Source organism: Salmo salar, chromosome 02 (genome assembly GCF_965601325.2).
Source record: "Salmo salar chromosome 02, fSalSal1, whole genome shotgun sequence".
Classification (NCBI taxonomy): Eukaryota; Metazoa; Chordata; class Actinopteri; order Salmoniformes; family Salmonidae; genus Salmo; species Salmo salar.
Window position 1 is genome coordinate 41,430,399 of NC_138292.1, and position 23,741 is coordinate 41,454,139.

A 23,741-nucleotide genomic window follows, 5' to 3' on the forward strand; every position below is an offset into this window, starting at 1 on the left:
CAAGATAATTCAGTTGCAATAAGTTCACTGGCACTACAGGCTGTAGCAAATGTGTGTTTATCAAAAGATTTATCCAACATATTAATCCTGTGTGTGACTGCGTGTGTGGGGTCATTGAGAGACAGATGAAAGGATGGGGGAAGAGGGGTGTGAGAGGGTATGAATACCCTGGAAAGAGGGGGTACAAAAGATTAGGTGCATTTGCAGATCTCTTGAAAAGGAGGTTTAAAAAGAAGTGTGCTCCAGCACATAGAATGAAAGGGTGCAAGACTGCTTTTCTCCCTCAAGCTTGGGTTTGAGAGGGCAGTAGAAAAAGGCTCTTGAAATGAAAAAGCTTAATCAGTAACTTCCAGGTAGAAGACCATCTAAAATGTTTATATTCCTTCTACTGTTATTGTCACAGTTATGTATTATGGGCCTATAGAATGGCCCAATCTACAAACCTTTCTTTAAAATTGTGTTTTTCTTGTCATCACAACTGAGATGTTTAAGAAATCTGTGATCAAATCAATGAGTTCCTTTTAGCCTGGTTTCAGATCTGTTTGTGCTCTATAGCCTTGATAACAACCATACGAGTTGGTGATACAGCACAAACAGATCTGGGACCAGATTTCCTTTGCTTCCTGTGCAAAGATTGACACATTTCAAATGGCATGAACACAATGTTGTTCTGTGTGCTAAACTCTACACTGATCCTTTAATCTTCTCATTTTTAAAATCTTTTTTTTCTACTATTTCTCTTTTTTTTTCTCTGCATTGTTGGGAAGGGCTCGTTAGTAACCATTTCACTGTTAGTCTACACCTGTTGTTTACAAAGGATGTGACAAATAAAATTAGATTTCGAAAGGTTTGCATTTGTTCAGCTACAGTCCATGTGAAACATTCAAGGACGTTAAAAGGTTTCTCAAGTTGAATAAACAGGATGAAATAAGCAAAGAGTGCTTTTGTATTGTTGATCGAATTGTTCACATGCCATGTCATCCCTGTTTCGCCATGGGCAGTTACAACGTAGTCCAAAGTATGAAAGTATGAAGAGTGGTTTATCACGGAGAGAGCTAATTAAGAAAAGCATTGTTCCTCATTAAATTACCCATGGCAAGTTGCTCTTTACTGTTCTGTGCGAGTACAGAAAAATTTATAGATTGGCAGAAACATTGGGATTACAATGACAAAGCCAAAGCAAGGAGCTCTAAAGAGGTAGTGAATAAACCTTTTAAACCTTTGCACTAAACTCCCAAATCTCTCCAAATACTGCATGCAGGGAAGTCATGCTGAAAGGTCTAACTGTACAATGTTCTAGGTCTCCAGCTTGCAGCACTCACAGTAGCACATTCTAGTATACAGAAAGAGAACATACAAAGACAACCTGTTTTGCCAACACGGTTGTTAGGTTATTGCACTATGCAACATTGAACTATGAGCATATCCAACCCAGTCTATGTGTCATGAGCTCTTATGTTATATCAAATTGACAACACCAAATGTAAAGTACTTGTCCCATTTTTAATAGTAATCTCACATGTTTATTAGCGTATTGCTCTCCACTGTACATGAACCTATGCCTGACTGCAAGGCAGAAGGATATTGATGCTTAATTTACTCTTCATCTCCTGCAAATGAAACGTCATGCTCTTCCCTCGATGCTATTATATGTATTTTTTCACATCAGTCTTCAATTCATCTTCATTTCATATATGTGGTAAAGACCTCCACAGGCAACAGAAAGTGCTTCATTTGCTCCTATTCATCTCATATCTTTGTAAAAGGCTCTTGGGTATACTACTGAGACCAAATCATAAAACGAATGAAAGATTGTTGAATAGGTTTCTGGATTCATCCCAAGCCAAGTCCAACTGAATATCTCTGTCTCCTCTCTTTTCATTTGAAATTACCTCTTCAAAAATGTAACTGTCAGATATGCAAACAAACAATCAAGCATGTGCACAGACACACACACACAAGCCCCCTGCTCCCCAGCGCACACACACACACACACACACACACACACACACACACACACACACACACACACACACACACACACACACACACACACACACACACAAGCTCCTTTCTAGTTGCAGTGACAGGTGGCTCTTGGGGGTTTGTGCTAAAACGGCTGAACAGCTGCACAAAGGAGCCCTACTGGGTCTTTTTTTTGGGGGGGGGGGGTCCCCTCTCAAGCGTGCCGATTACCCCCCATCGCAGCCCCCTCCTTGGCAGATGCTCCTTGAAATCCACAGGCGTGGGATAGAGTGCTTCAGTTGGAACGAGTGGAGAGATCCATTATGGAAAAGCTTGTACATTTTGTATCTTTTTCACTGCATGATGAACTAATGAAATCAAGAAATCTAAACACGTATTTCCACTCTGCTTCTATTTGGCATGCAGTCGCCGTTTGCTAAATTACCTTGTAAGCCCCATTAGACTGCATAACAAATATTATTGGAATACTGTATTAGAACATACTAAAGAATTGTGAAGACGTTTCATTTTGTTATACTTCTCCAGCATTGTTTTGGCACAGATTGGCATGGTGTTTCTGTAAGCACAAACATTGCAGTAAACTCTTATCTTGGGTGGAACATGGCTTGTTTAACAAGTCCTGATATAAATCAGAACCATCACAGCAACAACAAAAAAATCTGATTCACACACAAGAACACTGACTAGAGTTGTCTCTCTACAAAGAACATTATATATCGTAGCAATGTACGCAGGATAACTTTATCATATCATTCGCTGAAATGTTCCATTATTTTACTATAAAGGAGAAGCATGTTTCATGCCAATTATTGTGTTTGGTATGCCAAACCATGTGCCAATAATTGTGCCGTTGTGCACCCTCTTCTCTTGTTTTCACTGCATGTGCCCTCACAGTCCAAATCCCCAGCAAATTTCTAATCCATCAGACTGGAACGGTCGACGGAATCAGCATCTTTTACACACTGTGATGAGAATCCTAATTAAAGTGAGTGTATATCCCACTCCTGAGTCAAAGGTCAAGAGATTTAGGTTGTGCATGTTGGTATCATAATTCCTAGGGACTAGGGTCAGTCTAGGCCTACCTGAGATGCACACATGAGCGTTTTGAACAACACATGTGTTCAGAGAATATCATTCTCACATGGTACAATGTTGCATTTTATATGGTCAGTTTCCATTGATGATGGCCTTGAACTTGTGGGGTCTTTCACAAACTTCTACAAACGTGTAGTCACAGAGAGTGTTGTCACTCTGGTGTCTTGATGTTGTTTTGAAATTGTGCAGACCAAGACTAAGGCATTAATCATAGGGCAAAACCTTGGCCTGACTTTTGGCCATGCCAACATAAAGTAACAACTGAATTTAGACAGCAGTCTCATTTTAATTTCTGCCAGAGACGGGGGCGCAACTTTCACTGGGGACGAGGATGGTGGGGGGAGGGGGGCATGTCCCCCCCACATTCTGAAATTGCATTTTTGTCCCCCACAGTTTTATAATTGGAATGTGATGGTGTGCCAACGAGGCAATGGTGTGCTTTAGGCCGATGCGGATGCCTCTGAGCGGTCGGGTAGTCTGTTTGGAGTGTTTATCCGACTGGATAAAAAATTGAATGTCCTCCCCACTTCTAAAACCAAAGTTGCGCCCCTGGAGAGAGATAATAATATTTAAACACTTCTGGAGAGTGAATTATACTTTAGGTTTTACTTTTTTCGTGGTCAATAGCAGGACAATAAGTGTGCCAAAATATACTGAACAAAAATATAAATGCAACATGCAACAATTGCAAAGATTTTACTGAGTTACAGTTCATAGATGGAAATCAGTCAATTGAAATAAATTCATTAGGCCCTAATATATGAATTTCACATGACTGGGCATGGGCCCACCCATGTGGGAGCCAGGCCCACCCACTGGGGAGACAGACCCAGCCAATCGGAATGAGATTTCCCCATTAAAGGGCTTTAATACAGACAGAAATACTCCTCCTAGGCTATATTAGAGTGAGCTATGTCAATAATCCATTACATTAATACATATGTGGTCTGTATAAACAATGTAGCTGAATACAAAGTACAGTAGTATAAATATTAGAATGAGTGATGTCGCAAATACAGTTTATAAATACTCAGTGTTAAAACGAGAAGTGACCAGTGGTTCAATGTCGCTCTATATGACATGGGACAGCAGTGATGGCTGTGCATGTGAGTATGAGGTGTGTGTGTGTATGTGATAGTTTGTGTGTTTTTTTGTTAGTCAGTGTGCATCACCTGGTAGGCTAGTGATGCACTAATAATTAGGCTACCATATGTGACTTCTAAAAAATGGCTTTGAAAACATTTGTTTTCAATGTTGTTTGGGTCGTTGAAGCATCGTTGAAGCAAGTGGTCAGGCATTCAACACATGAAAAGCATTGAATTACTTTACACTGGAATGGACCAGAGGTTGTATTCTTTTATAGACGGCTGGCTTCATTTGGAATGAAAGGGGTATACATTTGTATCATATGTGAAGTATTTGATTAAACACGTTTAAACATGTACATAGTCAAATATAAGTCATTACAACATAATACTACAAATATATGTTATTCGTTGTGAATTATATAATGCGGTATAAATATTGAAAATAAACGTGCTCCATAACATATTCACACCCCTACTGACTATGGAACAGTCCGATCCGGAGGCCAGCATCTGACTGTCCGTACAATGAACATACGGTCAGCTGTTGTGTGGGTTTGACTTATTTCCCCTCTCTCCTCCCCCTCTGTATCTTTCTGATCCTGACAATTTAGGAACGTTGATGGTATTGCAGCCCAAATAGTTTCCAACCAAACACATTGTTGTTCTACCTACCCGTGCGTTTCCAGCGTTCTCCATTTGGAAATAGGGGTCGACTGCGCGCGCTGGTGAGCAACTAGAGTGACTCAACCAAGTTTCCCTTCTGTCTGAGGAATGAGTATACATACGGTCGGGAGAGGACGAGCCCAAAAGCGCATGATTTGAATGAATAAAATGCAAAGCAAAGACCTCGACACCGATTTGGTGGGAAATGCGTTGCCTGAAGCAATATGTAAGTTACCTATTATTTTATTGAACCTCGTGTAAATTTCACGCACGTTGAAACGTTTTGTGGTTCGACCTGTCAATGAATTCGAGGATTTTCTGGTGGCCTTTCTCACGTATCTCCCGACAAAACTTTTTTTTAATAATCGAATGATCTTCATACCGGTCATTTGCGCGGTCGCTGTGCGTGTGAATGCGACATTGTTTGAGATCGAACGAGCTTAATATCTTTTCATCTGTATCATTGTTAGGCTATGTGTGGAGTAGTCTAATAAGGGATATTTCCACTCTATAAACGTGTAACAACACATGTCGAGGATTTGTCTAAATGTTGATTATTAGCCTAGTCAAAAGGAAGCAACTAGAGGAAGCAGAGCTATACATTCACCACATTCACAAACAATTCATAATAGCATAGGCTAGTCCGGATTGACTTCCGTCCAAAAAGGCTCCATAATACAGCCTAGTCTATTTCCACAATACAGCCTAGTCTACTAATTCTTCTCTAATCCGTATGACAACAACAACACATGAGAATATGCTGGGTTTAAATCATTGGATTTTCCTCAACAGGTTTCACAACAAATGTATGACTAGTGTCTCTAACAGCCTTACCCTAACACTGTCCATTCGATCGAAACTAAATGATTAATAATTAATACAGCGCGCTTGATGAGGTAATCGCTGTCCCCAACCCCCTCCCCATGTTTACATTATGAGGTCACCGGTCTGGCATCCGTTCCGTTTTCCCCTCAACCGGCTTATCATATGAGCACCCATCAACCGGATAACGAACGGCTTCTGTTCTGTGCCATTTGATCTTGACTAGCCCAGTTCTAATGCAGGGATTCATGGTTCATGTATCTTTAATCCAGGTGCCTTCTGATCTGTAAATTAATACACATGAGTACTGTGATTTAGCCTACTGAGATCACATGCCCTTTAATCAGAAGTCCAGAGCCAAAGTGCAGGCAGGGGCCAACTTAATCATCTGGCCAGATTGATTGATTTACTCTTCAAGTGCTATGATTTTAAATGTGCAAATTACAATCGGTGACTTTGTTGTCCTGGAGAGCTAGTGTTCAAGGACAAAGTTATCCACTGGATTTTATAAGCAGTATGCTATCATTCTGTCAGTGGACTTTTGCATAAGAGTGTTTAACAGTGACCGGTCAAAACGGATGTGGCAGGAGTATGAGTGCAGTTGTGCATTCCCTTCGGGCACACACACACACACACACACACACACACACACACACACACACACACACACACACACACACACACACACACACACACAACATAACCCTGTATTTGTCAGATGAGAGATGATCAGAGGATTGTCGTATTGTTTCGGGAAATGCCTCCTCGCCTCTATGGCTTTTCATGTGTCATCATAATGCATAAGGACTATTATGAAGTATAATTATGAGTGAGTGAAGGACTTTTAGACTGAAGACCAGAGCACAGCCATTGATGTCATCCAGTTAAGAGAGCATCAGAGGCTATTTTAATGTTCCATTTCACACAGCCAGATAAGCAGCTCCATTTGAATACATGAATATAGGTTTATTGTGAAATAGAGGACAATGCACTTTCTCTCTGAATCAGCCATACCTGATAATCACCAGGCCCTATTTTGTGCAATTAGCCTGTCGGCCAATTATCTCTGTGTGAGTAATAACACTCCCAGTAAAGAATAAAGCAGCTGGGGGCGGATTGCTAAGATCCTCAAAACGAAACCTCCCCAGAAGGAAGATGGAATTACCCAGATTCTCAGGCAATTCATGAGAGGAGGTAGTTGTGTCATAATGCAGGTGAGGTGGTGTTCACTGGTTAGAGCTGAGGTTGTCAAAGAGCTAGAACGATTGCATTGATCTATTACCCTGCTCTGTTAGTAGGACAAACACACACACCATGGACAACAGTGTCCAACCAAGAGCTTCCTTCCTACTTCCTGTGGGCTGCTGGATGGGTGGGTTGTTACTTGTTTTGGCTGAGATTCATAAGAATGGAGCTCCACCCTGTTGACCGTGGAAACCTTGACTAGACTCTGCTGTATCTATCTAGCAGCTATGTCATTGATAGCCTGGTGTCAGATCTGCTTGTGTGGTCTTGCCAACCTCATATGGTCATTGGATGACAGTGACAATGGGAGTTGGCTACAGCACACACCAATCTGGAACCGGGCTATGTCACTGAAGGCCGTGTCCAGGAAACGCGCCATCCTCATTATGTGCATTGTAGCCTACAGAATTCTTCTTCTATGATCTCCGCCCCTTGACAATGAGCAGAAGCTGTTTCTGAAGCTGTCTGGAATGATTCACGAGGAACATGTTACATGAGCTAAAAATGTAACAAAGTGACGACTCATGCCCACTGACTGACTGGTCCTGTTAAAGATCTTAGCCAGTCTTCATCGTCACATTCCTCAAGCATGAAGGGTGAGCTGTCAAGCCCTAGCCGAACTCTGTTGTCGTGTGAGAACATTTATAGAAGGGATTTTCCCCAACTTCAGTAGAACACTCAATCAATATTTTAATGTTCTAATCCTTATTTTCTTTAGGGTTGTGTCCCAAATGGCACCCTATTTCCTATGTAGTGCACTATAGGGCTCTGGTCAAAATTAGGGTACTATGGGGAATATTTGGGACGCAGGCTAGATTTGCATTCAGGCACTCGCCCCGCTGAGCTCTCCTTCTCTCTGCACCGCCAGTCCACCACTCGTTCCATGCCCTTGGAGTCGGCAACCATTTGGTCTTTCTCTCTAATCTGTTCTCTGTTGTTAACCTGCAAATCTGAGGCAGGCTGACTGGAATCAAGAGCTTTCTTTCTTTTTCGAGGCTAGCTACACCATTGCTAGTGCACTCTAACCATGACACACACACACACACACAAATGCACGCGAATGCACTCACGTGTACGCACGCGTACGCACGAGCACATGTACACACATGTACACACATGTACACACACACACACACACACACACACACACACACACACACACACACACACACACACACACACACACACACACACACACACACACACACACACAGACACACACACGGAGTATGCTCTACCCATCAGAGAGGACTATAAAAATAACACTTGTCTGAAATGGTTACTGTAGACGTCACAGACAGTACAGGATATATCATATAGAATTCAGGCCTTCTGAATAACTTGTCAGGTACCTGTGAGGAGCAAAGTGAAGGGAAGCCATCTTGACGTGTGAACTCTGGAGGCAGATCACGTGAATACTGATGTGATTCGTACTGGCATGTTCTGATATTTACTGTAAATGTCAAGTGTGTAACTGCACAGCTAATGGTAACTGCCTATAAACTGATTGAGGGTCGGCCATAGTATCACAGTTTAGGCCTACTTTAAATCTTAACAACGTGTGTAATATTGGGTCACGCACTTGCTGATGCACTGTAATGCTCAATAGATCTAACCAACAGATCAATAAACTTCAAGGTCAATACTGTTTGTTGTGCGTTTATTCCAAATGGCACTATACATGTAAGTTGCCTCATTAATCAATAGCAAATATTGCTGTGACTGTACTTGCATTGTTGTGGAGATATTTGAGCCTAGCTGAGCGATCGTGTCTTCCTGCCTAAAGCGTTATAGCTTGTTCACTGAGTTCCATGTTGTAGCCTACTGTTACTAACCCTAGTTTGTACAAACACGCTCGTCATCCTGGAGGATGAAGAGTCTTAGCAGACTGACAGGGAAACAAATCGTAGCGTCTGACAGGATTTTTTGTATTGTGTAACCCCGTCAGGGAGCCCAAGTACCAGGCTATCAGGCCTGCAGTGAACAGGATTACTCAGCTAGCTACGCAGGCACAGCTTCAGCTGCAGGAGCTGCTCTTACGTAATTAGGAGAATATGTGAATTGTGAAGCCAGTGTCCAGTTTTCTGGAGACAAAGCTGCATTATTGAGTATATTTGTGAATTAGTTAGAGATTGGTGGGCTACGAGTCTCACGTTGACACACTTTCTAGTACTGATGCACCGATATGACATTTTTGCCTGATATCGATATCCAATATTTTCCTTGACAAAAAAACGATACCGATAACCAATATTTAACATTTTTGCGGCCTTTTAAGCATTCATTGGGGCGGCAGGTAGCCTAGTGGTTAGAGCATTGGGCCAGTAAGCGAAAGGTTGCTGGATTGAGTCCCCGAGCTGACAAGGTAAAAATCTGTCGTTCTGCCCCTGAACAAGCCAGTTAACCCACTGTTCCCCGGTAGACTGTCATTGTAAATAAGAATTTGTTCTTAACTGACTTGCCTAGTTAAATAAAGGTTACACACACACAAACACCACACTGACCAAAAAGTTATTTGGTTGTGTCACAGGCCGGCTCATAGCCTGTGGCAAAAATGAGGGGACACGAACAACAAGTATAGGCCAATCAAAAAGGTTATTTATTATAAACCACAAAGTATTAACTTTAAACAAAGAAAAAATAATGAGGTGTGGAAATGTCATAATGTAGGGTGTATATAAAGTGCAGGAATGCATGAATCTGTGTGTGTGAATATGACTGAGTGGAAACTACGTAAAACTACAAAGGAACAAACAAAACAGGTTCATACCTGGAGGAGCAGAGAGAGAGAGAAGAGTGGTTAGTGAAGCATTTTAAATACCCTGAGCCCAGGTGGCTCAAATCACTAACGACCCTCCTCTGCCTGCAGGAGGAACCGCCCCTGCACTGCAGAGGAGGGGCCGTGACATTTACGTATGTCCCCATTACCTGTAAAACATAATCAAACCTATTTCTTTCATTTATGTGCTGTGCTGTTTCGTTGTTCATTTTTTCAGTCATTTCATTCTCAACGAGGATTTCTCTGGAACGGCGTTTGGGTCTTTGCGTGTCAAAAAAGATACACGCCAAATAGTGTTATTGTAACGGCTGTCTACGGAAGAAGTGGACCAAAATGCGGCGGAGTTAGGGTTCGTCATTTTTAATGTTACGAACACTATGCAATTAACAAAACAACAAAACTGACAGCCAACACAGTCCTGTCAGGTGCAACAACAGTGACAAGCACAATTACCCACACCACACAACGGAAACGTAGGCAACTTATGTGTGACTCCCAATCAACCACAACCCTCTACAGCTGTGCTTGATTGGAAGTCACACGGCCAAAATTAAATGAAACAATAAAACACTTACTCCCTTCTGCCACGTCCTGACCCAACTACACCCTCTACTGGTCAGGACGTGACAGTACCCCCCCTCAAGGTGCAGACCCCGGGATGCACCTAAAAAAAGGAAAACACAAAAAAAATCCCCAACAAAAAGGAACACCTAAACAATAAGGGAGGGAAGGGAGGGTGGCTGCCGTCACCGACGGCACTGTGCTACACCCTCCCTCCCCAACCCACCTATCCTGGAGGTGGCTCAGGTGCAGGACGTGGACCTCGCTCCACCTTCGGCGTCGCCCACTCTGTTGGCGCCGATCGCTGCGCCGGGCAGACGGGCCACTCGGGCTGACCCTGGCAGACGGACCACTCGGGCTGGGTCGGAAGGCATGCGGGCCACTCGGGCTGGGCCGGAAGGCATGCGGGCCACTCGGGCTGGGCCGGAAGGCATGCGGGCCACTCGGGCTGGGCCGGAAGGCATGCGGGCCACTCGGGCTGGGCCGGAAGGCATGCGGGCCACTCGGGCTGGGCCGGAAGGCATGCGGGCCACTCGGGCTGGGCCGGAAGGCATGCGGGCCACTCGGGCTGGGCCGGAAGGCAGGAGGACCACTCGGGCTGGACCGGAGGGCAGGAGGACCACTCGGGCTGGACCGGAGGGCAGGAGGACCACTCGGGCTGATCCTGACAGGCCGGGCACCCTGGCAGATCAGGGCAGGCGGGCACCTCTGGCAGAACCGGGCAGTCTGGCCACTCTGGCAGAACAGGGCAGTCCGGCCACTCCGGCAGAACAGGGCAGTCCGGCCACTCCGGCAGAACAGGGCAGTCCGGCCACTCCGGCAGAACAGGGCAGTCCGGCCAGTCCGGCAGGACAGGGCAGTCCGGCCACTCTGGCAGGACAGGGCAGTCCGGCCACTCCGGCAGTTCAGGGCAGTCTGGCCACTCCGGCAGTTCAGGGCAGTCTGGCCACTCCGGCAGTTCAGGGCAGTCTGGCCACTCCGGCAGTTCAGGGCAGTCTGGCCACTCCGGCAGTTCAGGGCAGTCTGACCTCTCTGGCGACTGTTGACTGGCGGGCAGCTCTGACGACTGTTGACTGGCGGGCAGCTCTGACGACTGTTGACTGGCGGGCAGCTCTGACGACTGTTGACTGGCGGGCAGCTCCGACGACTGTTGACTGGCGGGCAGCTCCGACTCAGGATTCACCAGGCTGGGGAGACCCACTGGAGGACTGGTCCGTGGAGGAGACACGGGCTTGACCAGGATAGAGAGACCCACTGGAGTACTGGTCCGTGGAGGAGGCACGGGCTTGACCAGGATAGGGAGACCCACTGGAGGACTGGTCTGTGGAGGAGACACGGGTTTGACCAGGATAGGGAGACCCACTGGAGGACTGGTCCGTGGAGGAGGCACGGGCTTGACCAGGATAGGAAGACATGCAGGAGGCTTGGTTCTGGGCGTAGGTACAGGATGTGCAGGGCTGGGAAGACATGGAGGAGGCCTGTTTCTGGGCGCAGGCACAGTCTTTACCAGACAACCAGCACGCACCTCAGGACGAGTATGGAGAGCTGCCTCAGGTGACATCATACCCACGACACGCTCATTAGGGCGAATGCCGTACTTTATGCACCACACTAGCAGCTCTCTCATCTCTCTCTCTCCTAATTTTCCCATTAACCCCGTCACAGTCTCTGTCTCATAGCCCTCGCTCACCTCCAATGTCATCCCGACTGGCTCTGGTTCCGACCTCAGCTCCACCGACTGTCCCGTGTGCCCCCCCCAAAAAAAATATTGGGGCTGCCTCTCGCGCTCGTTGCGCTCTCTCTCCTCGTAGTATCGCCTCTCCGCTCTCGCCGCTTCAATCTCCCACTGCGGGAGGCGATAATCCCCAGCCTGAGTCCATGGTCCCTCTCCGTCCAGGATCTGTTCCCATGTCCATTTGTCCATAACGCAGTAGTCCTGCTGCTCCTTCCTCTTCCGCCGCTTGGTCCTGGTTTGGTGGGTAATTCTGTAACGGCTGTCTACGGAAGAAGTGGACCAAAATGCGGCGGAGTTAGGGTTCGTCATTTTTAATGTTACGAACACTATGCAATTAACAAAACAACAAAACTGACAGCCAACACAGTCCTGTCAGGTGCAACAACAGTGACAAGCACAATTACCCACACCACACAACGGAAACGTAGGCAACTTATGTGTGACTCCCAATCAACCACAACCCTCTACAGCTGTGCTTGATTGGAAGTCACACGGCCAAAATTAAATGAAACAATAAAACACTTACTCCCTTCTGCCACGTCCTGACCCAACTACACCCTCTACTGGTCAGGACGTGACAGTTATAGTGTCAAATAAGCTTGTTGACCAATCAGGACCTGAATAGGACTGCACGTCACATAATAGTTTAATGTGTTCATGTTTTTTTTACATAGTTATTACACATTGATTACCCTATCACTCGTATTTCATATGTCACAAAGATTCATCGATATGTATGCTCTGATGCTGGTAAAGTTGTCTGGCGCACCTACAGTGCTGGTCATAAAAAAAGCTAGCTAGCTCATCATGGATGCCAACAATGTTCTTCCCCAAAAACACAGCAAAACAACATGATCTGTTTCAGTAGCTATAGTTAGCTAGCTAACTATATAGCTAGGTGTCATCATCTAAAATAACCCTAATTTATAAGACAGTTCTTATTTGATTAATGGTGGTCGGACCCATCTATGTGACGCCAGCCACAATGAGGATTAGCCACAATAGTGGACTTTGCGGTTAGCCTTCAAAATAAAAGTATGTAATTGACTGCTGCAAATGAATACAAATAGTAGAATAATGCCATAATTTAAAAGATAATGCTAAACGAGGTTGGAATGTTGTTAGATAAAATCAGCAAATGACAATAATTTGTTAATTTGACCAAAATCTGTTGAAATCACACTGGATGTACTATGCTTTAAAATTGCATTGGGGGCATACTTATTTCACTGTACAGCCTTACCTATGGATTGTGGATCAATGATATGGGGTATCGGTCTACTCAGTGACACCCAGAGAACATTAGCGTCGTAGCTCTTATTGCGGGACTCTGAAACAACTGAATTGAGCCACATTTATTGTCAAACTATGTGTACTGAACACTATTCCTGAGGAAAAACAATACTGTGTGGATGTTTTGGTAGTCTGATAACTCTGAGGAGGACGTTGGGAAAAAATATATTGGGTATTGAGTAGACTGATACCCCATTTCATTGATCCCCAATCCTTAGGTAAAGCTGTACAGTGCAATATGAATGTCAATACACACAATAGGCTGACTGGGGAGGTGATTTCACACAGTCCCATGATAAGAGCTACATTTTACATTTTAGTCATTTAGCAGACACTCTTATCCAGAGCGACTTACAGTAGTGAATGCATACATTTCATACATTCTTTTCTGCGTACTGGTCCCCCGTGGGAATCGAACACACAACCCTGGCGTTGCAAACACCATGCTCTACCAACTGAGCCACACACAACACTAATGTTTGCGTAAACTCTTCACAGTTGTGTTCTGTGGGTGTCACCGTGTAGACTGATACCCCATTTCATTGCTTCACATTCCAACCTTGTTTAACATTATCTAGTCTAAATATGGCATGATTTCACCAATTGTGACCTTCTGCATCACTTTCAAATAGGTACTTTTGAATGCAAACCGCAAATTCCACTATTGTGCCTAATACTTACTGTGGCTAGCTTCACAACGCATAGCCCGGTCAGGTCGAGCCTCACTAGCCAGATGAAGCTAGCTGGCTGCTTATAACGTTAGCTTTGGGCTACAGGGTTAAGTAGCTGGCTAGCTATTTATTTTCATGAACTGAAGTTCAATTTAAATAGGCAAACAACAAGTGGCTACCTAGCTAATAGTTACTCACCAGGATTCCAAAATCATTGCCAAGAGTAGTGAAAATGACTGCAGTTTCTACTGGTCATTGTTTTCAGGCTGGTTGTATTGGTGCTAGCTAGGTATCAAGCTAAAGCTAGCTAGCTACCCCAGAAGTTGCGGTCGATCAAAAAATGCTTCATTACCAACGCGGTATTGTAAACACATCGTTCGTGGCCGGTGTTTGCTTGTTTGCAGTCTTTTTTGTACAGCTTTGACAGTGCTACTGATAGTAGTAGTGGTGCTTGGCTTGCACGTGCAAATTCAGAACACACAACATTCTATAATAGAACTGTGTTATTTGATGTGTCAAATTAAAAGCTTATTTAACGCGTCAAATAGTGTTATTTGACGTGTATCTTTTTTGACACACAAAGCCCCAAACAACGTTCCATAATATGTCGTGAAGCTAACAGCAGGGACGCTATTACTGTGTTACTCCGGTAGGGCAACATCTGAAAAATAGCACACTTGGTAACGTTAATGTGTACCGGTGCTCGACCAGTCGCGAAAGCCAACATCACCCACGACAGAGAACGGTTGGTTGTCAAGGGCAATGAATTCCATTATCTTGGCGTTAATGGATTTCACCATTGAGTTATCTCGCTGAAATGTTTGTACTCTTTCAAATGACTGCTCGACTTGTTGACTGCTCAATCCACACAGCAAACATTATAGGCTAGGTTAGGAATGCTGTGTTGCACGTGTAGTGCAACATTTTACGTGGCGTCAGGTACCTACGTTACATAGGTATGCAGGTCAGCATTGACATCAGTTTTTCACATCGGCGTTAAACTAGACATCGGGCCGATTCCGATATTGGCATTTTTAGCTAATATCGTCCGATTCCGATATGTTCACCGATATATCGTGCATCCCTACTTTCCAGGCTTTTTCCACTCAGCTTTTTCAGAATGAACGTGAGAAAGATGGAAATTGAGGTTCATGGACTGGAGACCAATGGCTTCTAAGATTTGGCGGATTTGGCAAATTTGCAGGTTCACATGTAAAAAAGTGATATTTTTTATGTAAAAGTTTTTCACGTGAAACTGCAAGTTAGATTTTTACAAGTGATTGTTTTTCACATGTGAACTTGCAATTCCACATGAGAAAGTGAAAATCCAATTTTCAGTTTCACATGTAAGAAAACTCCAATGTTTGTAAACAAAGTAAATGTAAACAAACACTGTATAGTATAGCAAGGAAATACTTTTTAAATGCGAGAGCAAATTAATTGTAAATGGATGCAACATTTTGTATTTCAGTTTAAAAAAATAATTTATGAGCAACTAAATTAAACACCTCCCTCTTTCCTGCAATTTGACTTATCTTTGGTTATGTTACCCTGGCCTTTGCTTTTCCTGCCTTTTTTCTAGTTGCAAGTTGTGGTACATTCCTTTCAGCAACATAACACCCTGCATCCCACTGCTGGTTTCCTTCTGAAGCTAAACAGGGTTGGTTCTGGTCAGCCCTGGACTGGAGACCAGATGTAGCTGAAAGGGGTGAAAATGTGAAAAATATACATGTTGGGTAAAATAAAATCCACAAAAATATAAATTTGAAACTTCACACATTTCTGAAAAACATGTTGTTTTTTTTCACCTGATTAAAAAAAATATATATGTGTAAGGGTGATCACAAATGTAAACATTGCTGTCGTATAGAGATGTAGCCTAAGATTGGTATTCTAGACACATTTTAGTTGTCAGATTTGATATATTGGGTAATATGTGATCATCTTACTGATCATCTTGAGCTTCTAACAATGTCATTGTTGGATCAACTTGTTTCGCATAACTTTCCTCAGAAAATACTTCATTTCAACTGGACATATGGATGTTACCATACATTATTCCTGCATAGTTGTGAATGAGTCAGCGAGTGGATGAGACTATGTAGACCAGGGGCGGGCAAACTTTTTGGCTCGAGGGCCACATCAGGATTTTGAAATTCAACGGAGGGACGCATTTTTTAGGCTCTGTTTGTTTAAATGAATTTGATGGGGCCTCCCGAGTGGCGCAGCGGCCTAAGGCATTTTTAAATGTTTATATATATATATATATATATTTTTTTTTTATGTCCAGCGGGCCGGAATGAAGTGCCCGGCGGGCCGGTTAGGGTCCACGGGTCGTACTTTGCCACCCCCCCTTGATGTAGACTGTGCATCCTACTATAGCCTAGTTGTGTCAGTGCTCTTTCGCTTCATCAACATCAAAGCTGGTCTAGAAAAGACGTGTTTTTGCTGCTGTGTGTGTCGATGAGCTTCCGGCTAGCACAGAAATAATTCATCCTCTGAAGATTTCAATTTTATCGCAGAGTGAGATTTCAAAAGGGGGCCCATTTTCAATCTCTTGATTTGAGGGAGGACGAGAGAGATGGCGAGCAAATAGAATGTCTTGTTCGTTATATAATCTCATTTATCATTTCACTCCTCTGTTTTATCATCTCATTTATTTATTACCGGTTACAGTGCAGAAGGAAGACCCACCAGAAGGATGAAGGCTCTATATCCAGTATAATCCAGTTAATTCCATATGAATGGTTCTTCTACCCAAGATTACGTTGCCAATCAAATGCCCCGTTTCCCAACATATTAATCGGGTTTACTTTTTGGGAAGAATTAAAAAGTATTTGCATGGTTAAAAGGATTAGGCAAATCCTAAATCCCCTATAGAATTTGGAAATAAAATCAGCAGAATAAGGAGAAGGCTTTACTTTGCTCTCCTATTTAAGAGGTATGGCTCGTTGTTCGAATGCTAATGGAAAGGGTTACCCTTCTAAGTTTGTAGTATAGGAACAGGAGTTTTCCAGACCACTCAACCTAAGCAGGGAAAACTCTGGGCCCTAGTAATGCTGGTATGTTGTTGATGCAGGAGGGAGGATGATTTAGAAGGATAGGGTTAGGAAGTAGCCCTCCTCTCCCACATGTTCAAAAAGGCCATGCTCAGCAAAATGCACAGACAAGGTGGGTTTTGAATGAGGACGGGAGAGAAAGAAGAAAAGAGAGGGAGCGGCCACAGAGTGACAGAAGTCATGCCAGATTCGTAGTGTTTGGAGTCAGGTCTTTAAACAACAGGCAAGTCTGTGTCGCTAGAGAGTCTAATGTTCTTCCAATGCTAACAATGTTTGGGTGGCATTTCTCTCTTTCTTCCGGTGCAGGGGCCTCCCTGTTTGTGTGTGTGCGTGCGCGCTAGCGGGCATGTGTGTGTGTGTGTGCCTATGTGTATGTTTTCAGCGTGGTGTTTCTCCCTCAGAGGAAGAGTTTCGATGAGGGTGGAGAAGAGGTATATAAGAACCAACGAGATGGGGGAGAAGAGATGAAGGAGAGCTCAGTGGAAAGATATCTTCACCAGGGCCAAACTTCCGAATCCCCACACATAGAGATAGCATCATGTCAGCTATGGTCCCCTCTACAGCACCCAGCTGGTGTAAATCACACCACTCACACTTACCTCAGACACTGACTTCTCACAGGGGAGTGGAGGTAGCCCTCCAGCCCACCTCACTGGAAACCGGCACTCAAACTGTGCAAACTCGTAATGTTCCATAATATTTTATCAGGCTGTGTGTGGATATTTAAGTGTTTTTGACTGAATTTAATCAGACGCAGTTTCTGTTTATTGTTGTGAACTTTTGACCACACTTAAGGGACTAAGCGTCGTTAAATTTAGCTGATAACACTTTTGTGGAGTTCCGCCTCAGACACGCTCAAAGGTAAACAAAAACATAAATGTGTAGACTGAAAATGGGGGAAATAGTTACCTTTCAACCTTTTTCTGCTCTGAATTCTGCTGCCAGAACGACAACCAGTCATTGTTTATGTTAATTCGGGAGCAAGACCATTGCTTTTAAAATGAATGTGATCGTTTTTTTGTCGCCCATGGCTTATGATGTTAATTTGGTCTCTTAAGGAGTTAAGTTGTATGCGTATTCATGCGCATTCACAGCCCCGTTAAATATGTTATTAGTCACGCTTTTAACAGGGCCTGGCAGTTGCGGTAGCCTCTTCAATCCCTTTGGTCATCCCCACATAATACTAGCCTTCTGAAATAGGAGACCATTGATGTTTCAGATGGTTCCAGACTTATCATTGGACCTGTAACTCCAAAGCTCCAGGTATAGTGATGAAAGGCTAATAGCAGATGACAACGAAGTGCTTTGAAGTAAATTGAGTGGCTGAGTTAAATGTAACATACAATCTCATTCAAACAGCTAATTTATGGCAGAGTGGTTCCCTATAAAGAAAGGGTAATTGCTGTATACATCCAGGTTTGTACATGTCGATCGTCTGAAGAGCTCATGCATTCATGAATGTGTCATCCAAAACATTGGACAAACACTGTAGTAAGGCCTCGACAGGGTGCTACACAAGAATTTCAAACCAAAAGGACACAGAGAGGAAGTGACCGAATACCAGAGCCACATGCTCTCTAATAGCTGACCGCCTGACCCCTCACTCTCAAAACACGAGGGGCCCTGAAACGCACACATCAGCTATTTACCAACCTTCCTCTTCTTAATTCTCACTTCCCACCCCCTCATTCTCTCTCTCTTTCTCTATCTCTGTCACTCAGTAACTTGGCGTGGTGCCGTGGCCTAATTATATCACCAAACAGCTGTACCCCACTTCCCTGACTAGGTCGTTGCTGAATGCGAAGGGCTATGGTAAGAAACTAGCTCTGAACTCCATAGCTGCTTCCTATCCTGCCATTTCCTCTCCTCTCAAAATATCCCAGACAGGCTGCTCTGTGCTCTCTTGGTCTTCTTAAAGTCCCAGTCACCAGACCCATCAGCTAATATTAGACCCTGTTCAGCTAAAGGAATTGGTACTGTTCTTATAGGCCACCTCAATGTGTTCTCCCCCCTGCACCGATCAGAAAGATCATTTGGTGGTGGTGGCCATCTTGTCAGAAATATCTTGACCCAAATGTTGTGGTAGTCGTTTGTTGGTTTATAAAGCACTTTGAACTTAACCTCTGACTGTCCACCAAGTGTCCTGTTGTACTATTGACCCACAGGTTCACTAGCCTCCCATGTTGTGGATGATGGGGACTGTACACCAGGGCTATTCAACCATATTCTTACAGGGGCCAGATTTGAAAAAGTTTTTTTACAAGGGGGGCAGATATTTTCTACATGAGATTACTCTTCCTAAGATTGGTATAAAAAACGATGCACTAGCACAATTCTAATCTTATAAAACACTTTTATTCAAATTCATTTGTTGCTACAAGTTCATTTGAAGTGCTTTAAGATTAGCCTTGTTCAGTGCATCAAATTGTTTAAATAATGGAACACATTTGTACTTATAACGCAGTTGACCTGCATCACATTAAATCATTTCTACTTTCCTGTCCGTTTTACATACATAGCTTCATCTTTCGTTTTTGTTTACACATAGGAAGCCTTTTATGAATGGCATATCTCAGTTCACCAGCATCATATTCTGTTCTATTTTCCATTTCTTTATTATTTCGTTATTTTCTTTGTCTAGTTGTTTTTTCCCCCACATATAGAAACCTTTTATGCATGGCATGTCTCAGTTGACTAGCTTTTGCGGAGAAGTCTCTCTCCCCCCGTATCAGTACAGAACGGGTCCCTATAACAAACAGCACAACCTCTGTGGGGACTTAAACTTGTCAAATCTCATTGCAAAGTTATCTTTCAGTTTCTCCTAAAATCTCAGACGTGACAGGAGTGATCTGTACTGATGATGACTGAATGTAGTTGCGCAGTGTAGGGAAATGTAGCATATTTTTTTGGGGGGGGGGGTGGGGCTCAAATCAAAGGAGAAAATAAAAAATGTAAGTCAATCATGTCAATGACTGTTTTATCCCTCCCCTGTAGTCTCAAATGAAGTGCATTCAATTGATTGAAGATGTCACCAAAAAAACATCTGACACGAACTCCTCGTCAAGCGTTTTCGCTAGACAGGTGTTGGCCTTCTTGTGGCGGCTTTCGCTGGGAAAAGCAACTATCTCCTCCCTCAGCTGACACGGGCTGCTCTCTTGAGAGCATTATTACCCTTGCTTAGCCACCGAACATCATTACGTAAAAGTAGATCATGATGCTCAGCAGACTTACGCAACAAGCGATGTTGCGGGCTAGATGTTGATTGCATAACGTTTATGATAGCCATAACCGAGTCCATGGTGTTTTTTAACTCACCGCTGAGTTAAGCGCAAAGAACGCTCTGGTGTATCAGGCAGTGTAAGGATCTCATCTGTTGTGAAAGAGCCGATAGGCAGGCAGACAGACCCTGTACTCCTGTTAGCAGTTCTGATGGGCTGTAACTGGTATGTTGGGTGATATATATTGACAGCACTTAAAGTGCGGAACTACAGGAAAAACATTTCTCCCATTGGAGAATATTGAACAAGGGCTCCTTTTGGCACTAAACCTCACATTTTTGCAGGACATATTGATGCACCCTTTTTGGTTCCATGTAGAATCCTTTTGGCTCCAGGTAGAACCCTTTTGAGTTCCATGTAGAACCCTTTCCACAGAGGGTTCTTCATGGAACATAAAATGGTTTCTACCTCGAACCAAAAAGGGTTCTCCTATGGGGACAGCCAAATAACCCTTTTGGAACCTTTTTTTTCTAAGAGTCTAGGCCTTGAGAGATTACACATTACTCTTATGGTCTGTTGTGTTCTTGTGGAAGCTATAATTCAAGCTCTTGCCATTATGCAGAGAATCTCTGAACAGTTGGGTGGGACCTTAAAAACACTAACACTATACAGCAACGAACAAGGACTTTTGGACTCTCCTTTATTGTATGTTTGGTGTTGAGATTGTTGACATGATTACTGCTGGAACCTGATGTTGTTTGCCTGAAGTAATGGCCCTGAAAAGGACTATGTTTGAACGAAACAACCTCCGTCACCCTCCCACCTACAGTACCTCACGCAGGAACACACATAGTCCCAGACATCCCTATCTCCAGCATCGGTCAACAAAGTCATAATAATACGAAATGACACCAATATGGTGCCTGGTTTTCATCAATGTACGATCTAGCTACAGTATATGCACGCTTGTGGAATTTAGCATTGTAGCCCGGTTTTCCACAGAGAAACAGTTTGAACCAGCTCTTTTGTTCATCTCTCCGTCTGCTGGCTCCAAATCACTGCTGAGTTAGAAAGCTAACCCTCTGGGAGAGCATAGGAATTTTGGCTGTGTCACTCGTTGGGGATGTACAGAGAGAAGAGGAATAGCAGATAGCAGAGATGTTCAATGACTAACCAGCTATCCAGGCACAGCTGGGTTTTGTAATGAGTGTCTGGCCAACAACAAGGTCATGCGATTGAAGTCTCTATTGTAAGCATGACTGTTTAAACTGGATCTGATTATCTGATGTAAACCCCCTCTATCTACCAGTTAAGTCTCTAATGGGGCTGTGTTGGGCTTGGAATGTGATGTTACGGTCATTTCACTATTGCATTGCTCTTTTGTTACTGGTTTTTTTTTTCATTTTCTTTCCCTTTTCATTTATTTTTCGTATTGTTTTTGATACGTCCATTTTGTATGTTACCCAGCCAGTCACTACTCACTCCTAGAACAGTGTTGTCAGTGAAATCCCTGCTGGTCTGGTAACATCTTGAGGTCCGTTTTCAAACGCTCCATGAAATATTGACTGTTCAATTAAGGGGACTTCAATCAGTTGAGTTTGTTTGTAGAGGGTTTGTACACATCGAAACTTAAATCCACACCCTTTACAGCTACTAAACATTTACTCCTCCTTGCTAATGCCCCGTCCTGCCTCTGTGTAAACGCATTGTGACAGGGGTGTATTTGGTGCCATGAGGCCACCTCTCATAGACCAGTGGAGGATTCATCTGGGCTGGAGCAGGTTGCCACGGCTGACTGCTGGATAGAATGCTCAGTTATGAATGGATGACAGCCAAGCTGCACCGGCCAGATATCCAGTTGAGGGTGGCTTGAGTGTGAAGGTCCTATCACTCCCTATTACTGCTGGGTATCTCAACCAATCAAATACTGGTGTGTGTGTGTGTGTGTGTGTGTGTGTGTGTGTGTGTGTGTGTGTGCGTCTTCTGGGCATTTCATCACCACGATGGCTTCGAAAAGGATGACAGAGCTTGGGAGGAAAGCATTTAGCAAATGCCAGGCACAAGCAAGCAATTATATTTTGTGGAGTTAAAAAGTAACCTGCAATGTTGTGATTATTGTGCTAATGCAGAATGAAACTGTGTACACGTGAATTAGCGATTTATTTGTTATCTATTTCTCTCTCACACCCGTCATCGCTTGAACTCTAGGAACTTGAAAACAAAGTGCAAATACACTCATTTCGCAGGCTGGCAAGCCCGATAGTTGGAACTTTTAACACACACACACACGTACACACAGTGAGAGCCTTCTGGCGCAGAATTGGTTGTTGTTGTTTACACGGCTCTTCCAATTTGTCTGGGGCCCCACCATAGCCCCTTACATCACCCCATCCGGGGTGAAAGTGTGGGGGCCGAGAGAGGAGCGAGGGGGGTGACGGTGAGGTAATTCATTAGTTCCCTGTCCCATTCAAATGAGATGCAGACCTATTCTCTTGCGGCCTCCCGAGTTCCTCTTTACTCTTTTTCGGAGCAGCCCTTTTCCCTTTCCACTCTCTGATTTCACGGTTCGGGACACGATGCTGTTTCCTAGACTGTTGTTTGCCTCATTTCCATTTTGCAAGAGAACCAAGAGAGAGTTCCCACCCTGTTTACTCAGTGCTCTTTTTCTGGCAAGTTCGGTTTGAAGTCTATTTTTATGCTTGGGCTTCTATTTTGCGAGTCAGTTCCAAGTCCACATATCACTAGCCCTGATTTATTACCGGTGGTTGTCTTGCTGTGCTCGGTCCTATTTTGCCTGGTTTGGCAGGAGACGGGAAGAGAGATGTGCTTGAGAGAGCAATGCTTGGATCTATGAATATTTCATTCCTTCCCTGTCCTATATTTCCATCATGTCCTGGGGATTGCCAGTGCCCATGATAATACCCGGGATTTGATGTTTGGGTGCAGATGAGTGACCGGCTGTGTTTGTATCTGATCTAATTGGTTGATGTCCTGGGACCAGGATCTACATGGGTTTTACCCATGTGCTTTTCTGTGGATAGCGGGAATCCAAGCCTGGTCCGATATATGTTTTCTTGATAAATCTTATGGTCATTGTTTGGCGTGACAATGACCATAGGAGTTGGAAAGGCACTAAAGACGGCACAAACGGATCTGGGACCAGGCTATGAGATTCCTTAGTTTCACATTCCCATTGCCTTATGTGATGGTTTGCTTCCAAAGACAAAATCTCCTCTCAGCTGTAATTCATGTTTTTGGGAGTAATTTTTGTCATACTTTGGAATTTGAGTCATATGTTTGTGTTGTGGATGAGACAATATCATTGCTCTTTGTTCCTCAATGACTGCATGATGACGCCGCCTCACAATCACATGAGCCGGAGTTTGAAGAACAGGTTGCCAACAGACAGGGTGTGGAACACACACACACACACACACACACACACACACACACACACACACACACACACACACACACACACACACACACACACACACACACACACAGTCCGAATTCCCCACTTTTT

The 23,741-nt window shown here is 43.9% G+C and overlaps 1 protein-coding gene across 12 annotated transcripts in view; it reads left to right on the top strand.

Moving 5' to 3' along the window:
- The first annotated feature begins 4,702 nt into the window (after positions 1-4,702).
- Positions 4,703-23,741, top strand: part of LOC106583045 (uncharacterized) — a 63,282-nt gene continuing 44,243 nt past the window's right edge. For 9 of the 12 annotated variants that reach the window (XM_014166806.3, XM_014166850.3, XM_014166822.3 and 6 more), the window contains exon 1: positions 4,704-5,058. In XM_014166806.3, the coding sequence (XP_014022281.3) occupies positions 4,992-5,058 (67 nt within the window). In that variant the 5' untranslated portion in view covers positions 4,704-4,991. Of the gene's footprint in view, positions 5,059-18,718; positions 18,810-23,741 lie in introns of all 12 variants that reach the window. The other 3 variants (XM_014166812.3, XM_045704268.2, XM_014166879.3) reach the window with 2 other exon arrangements.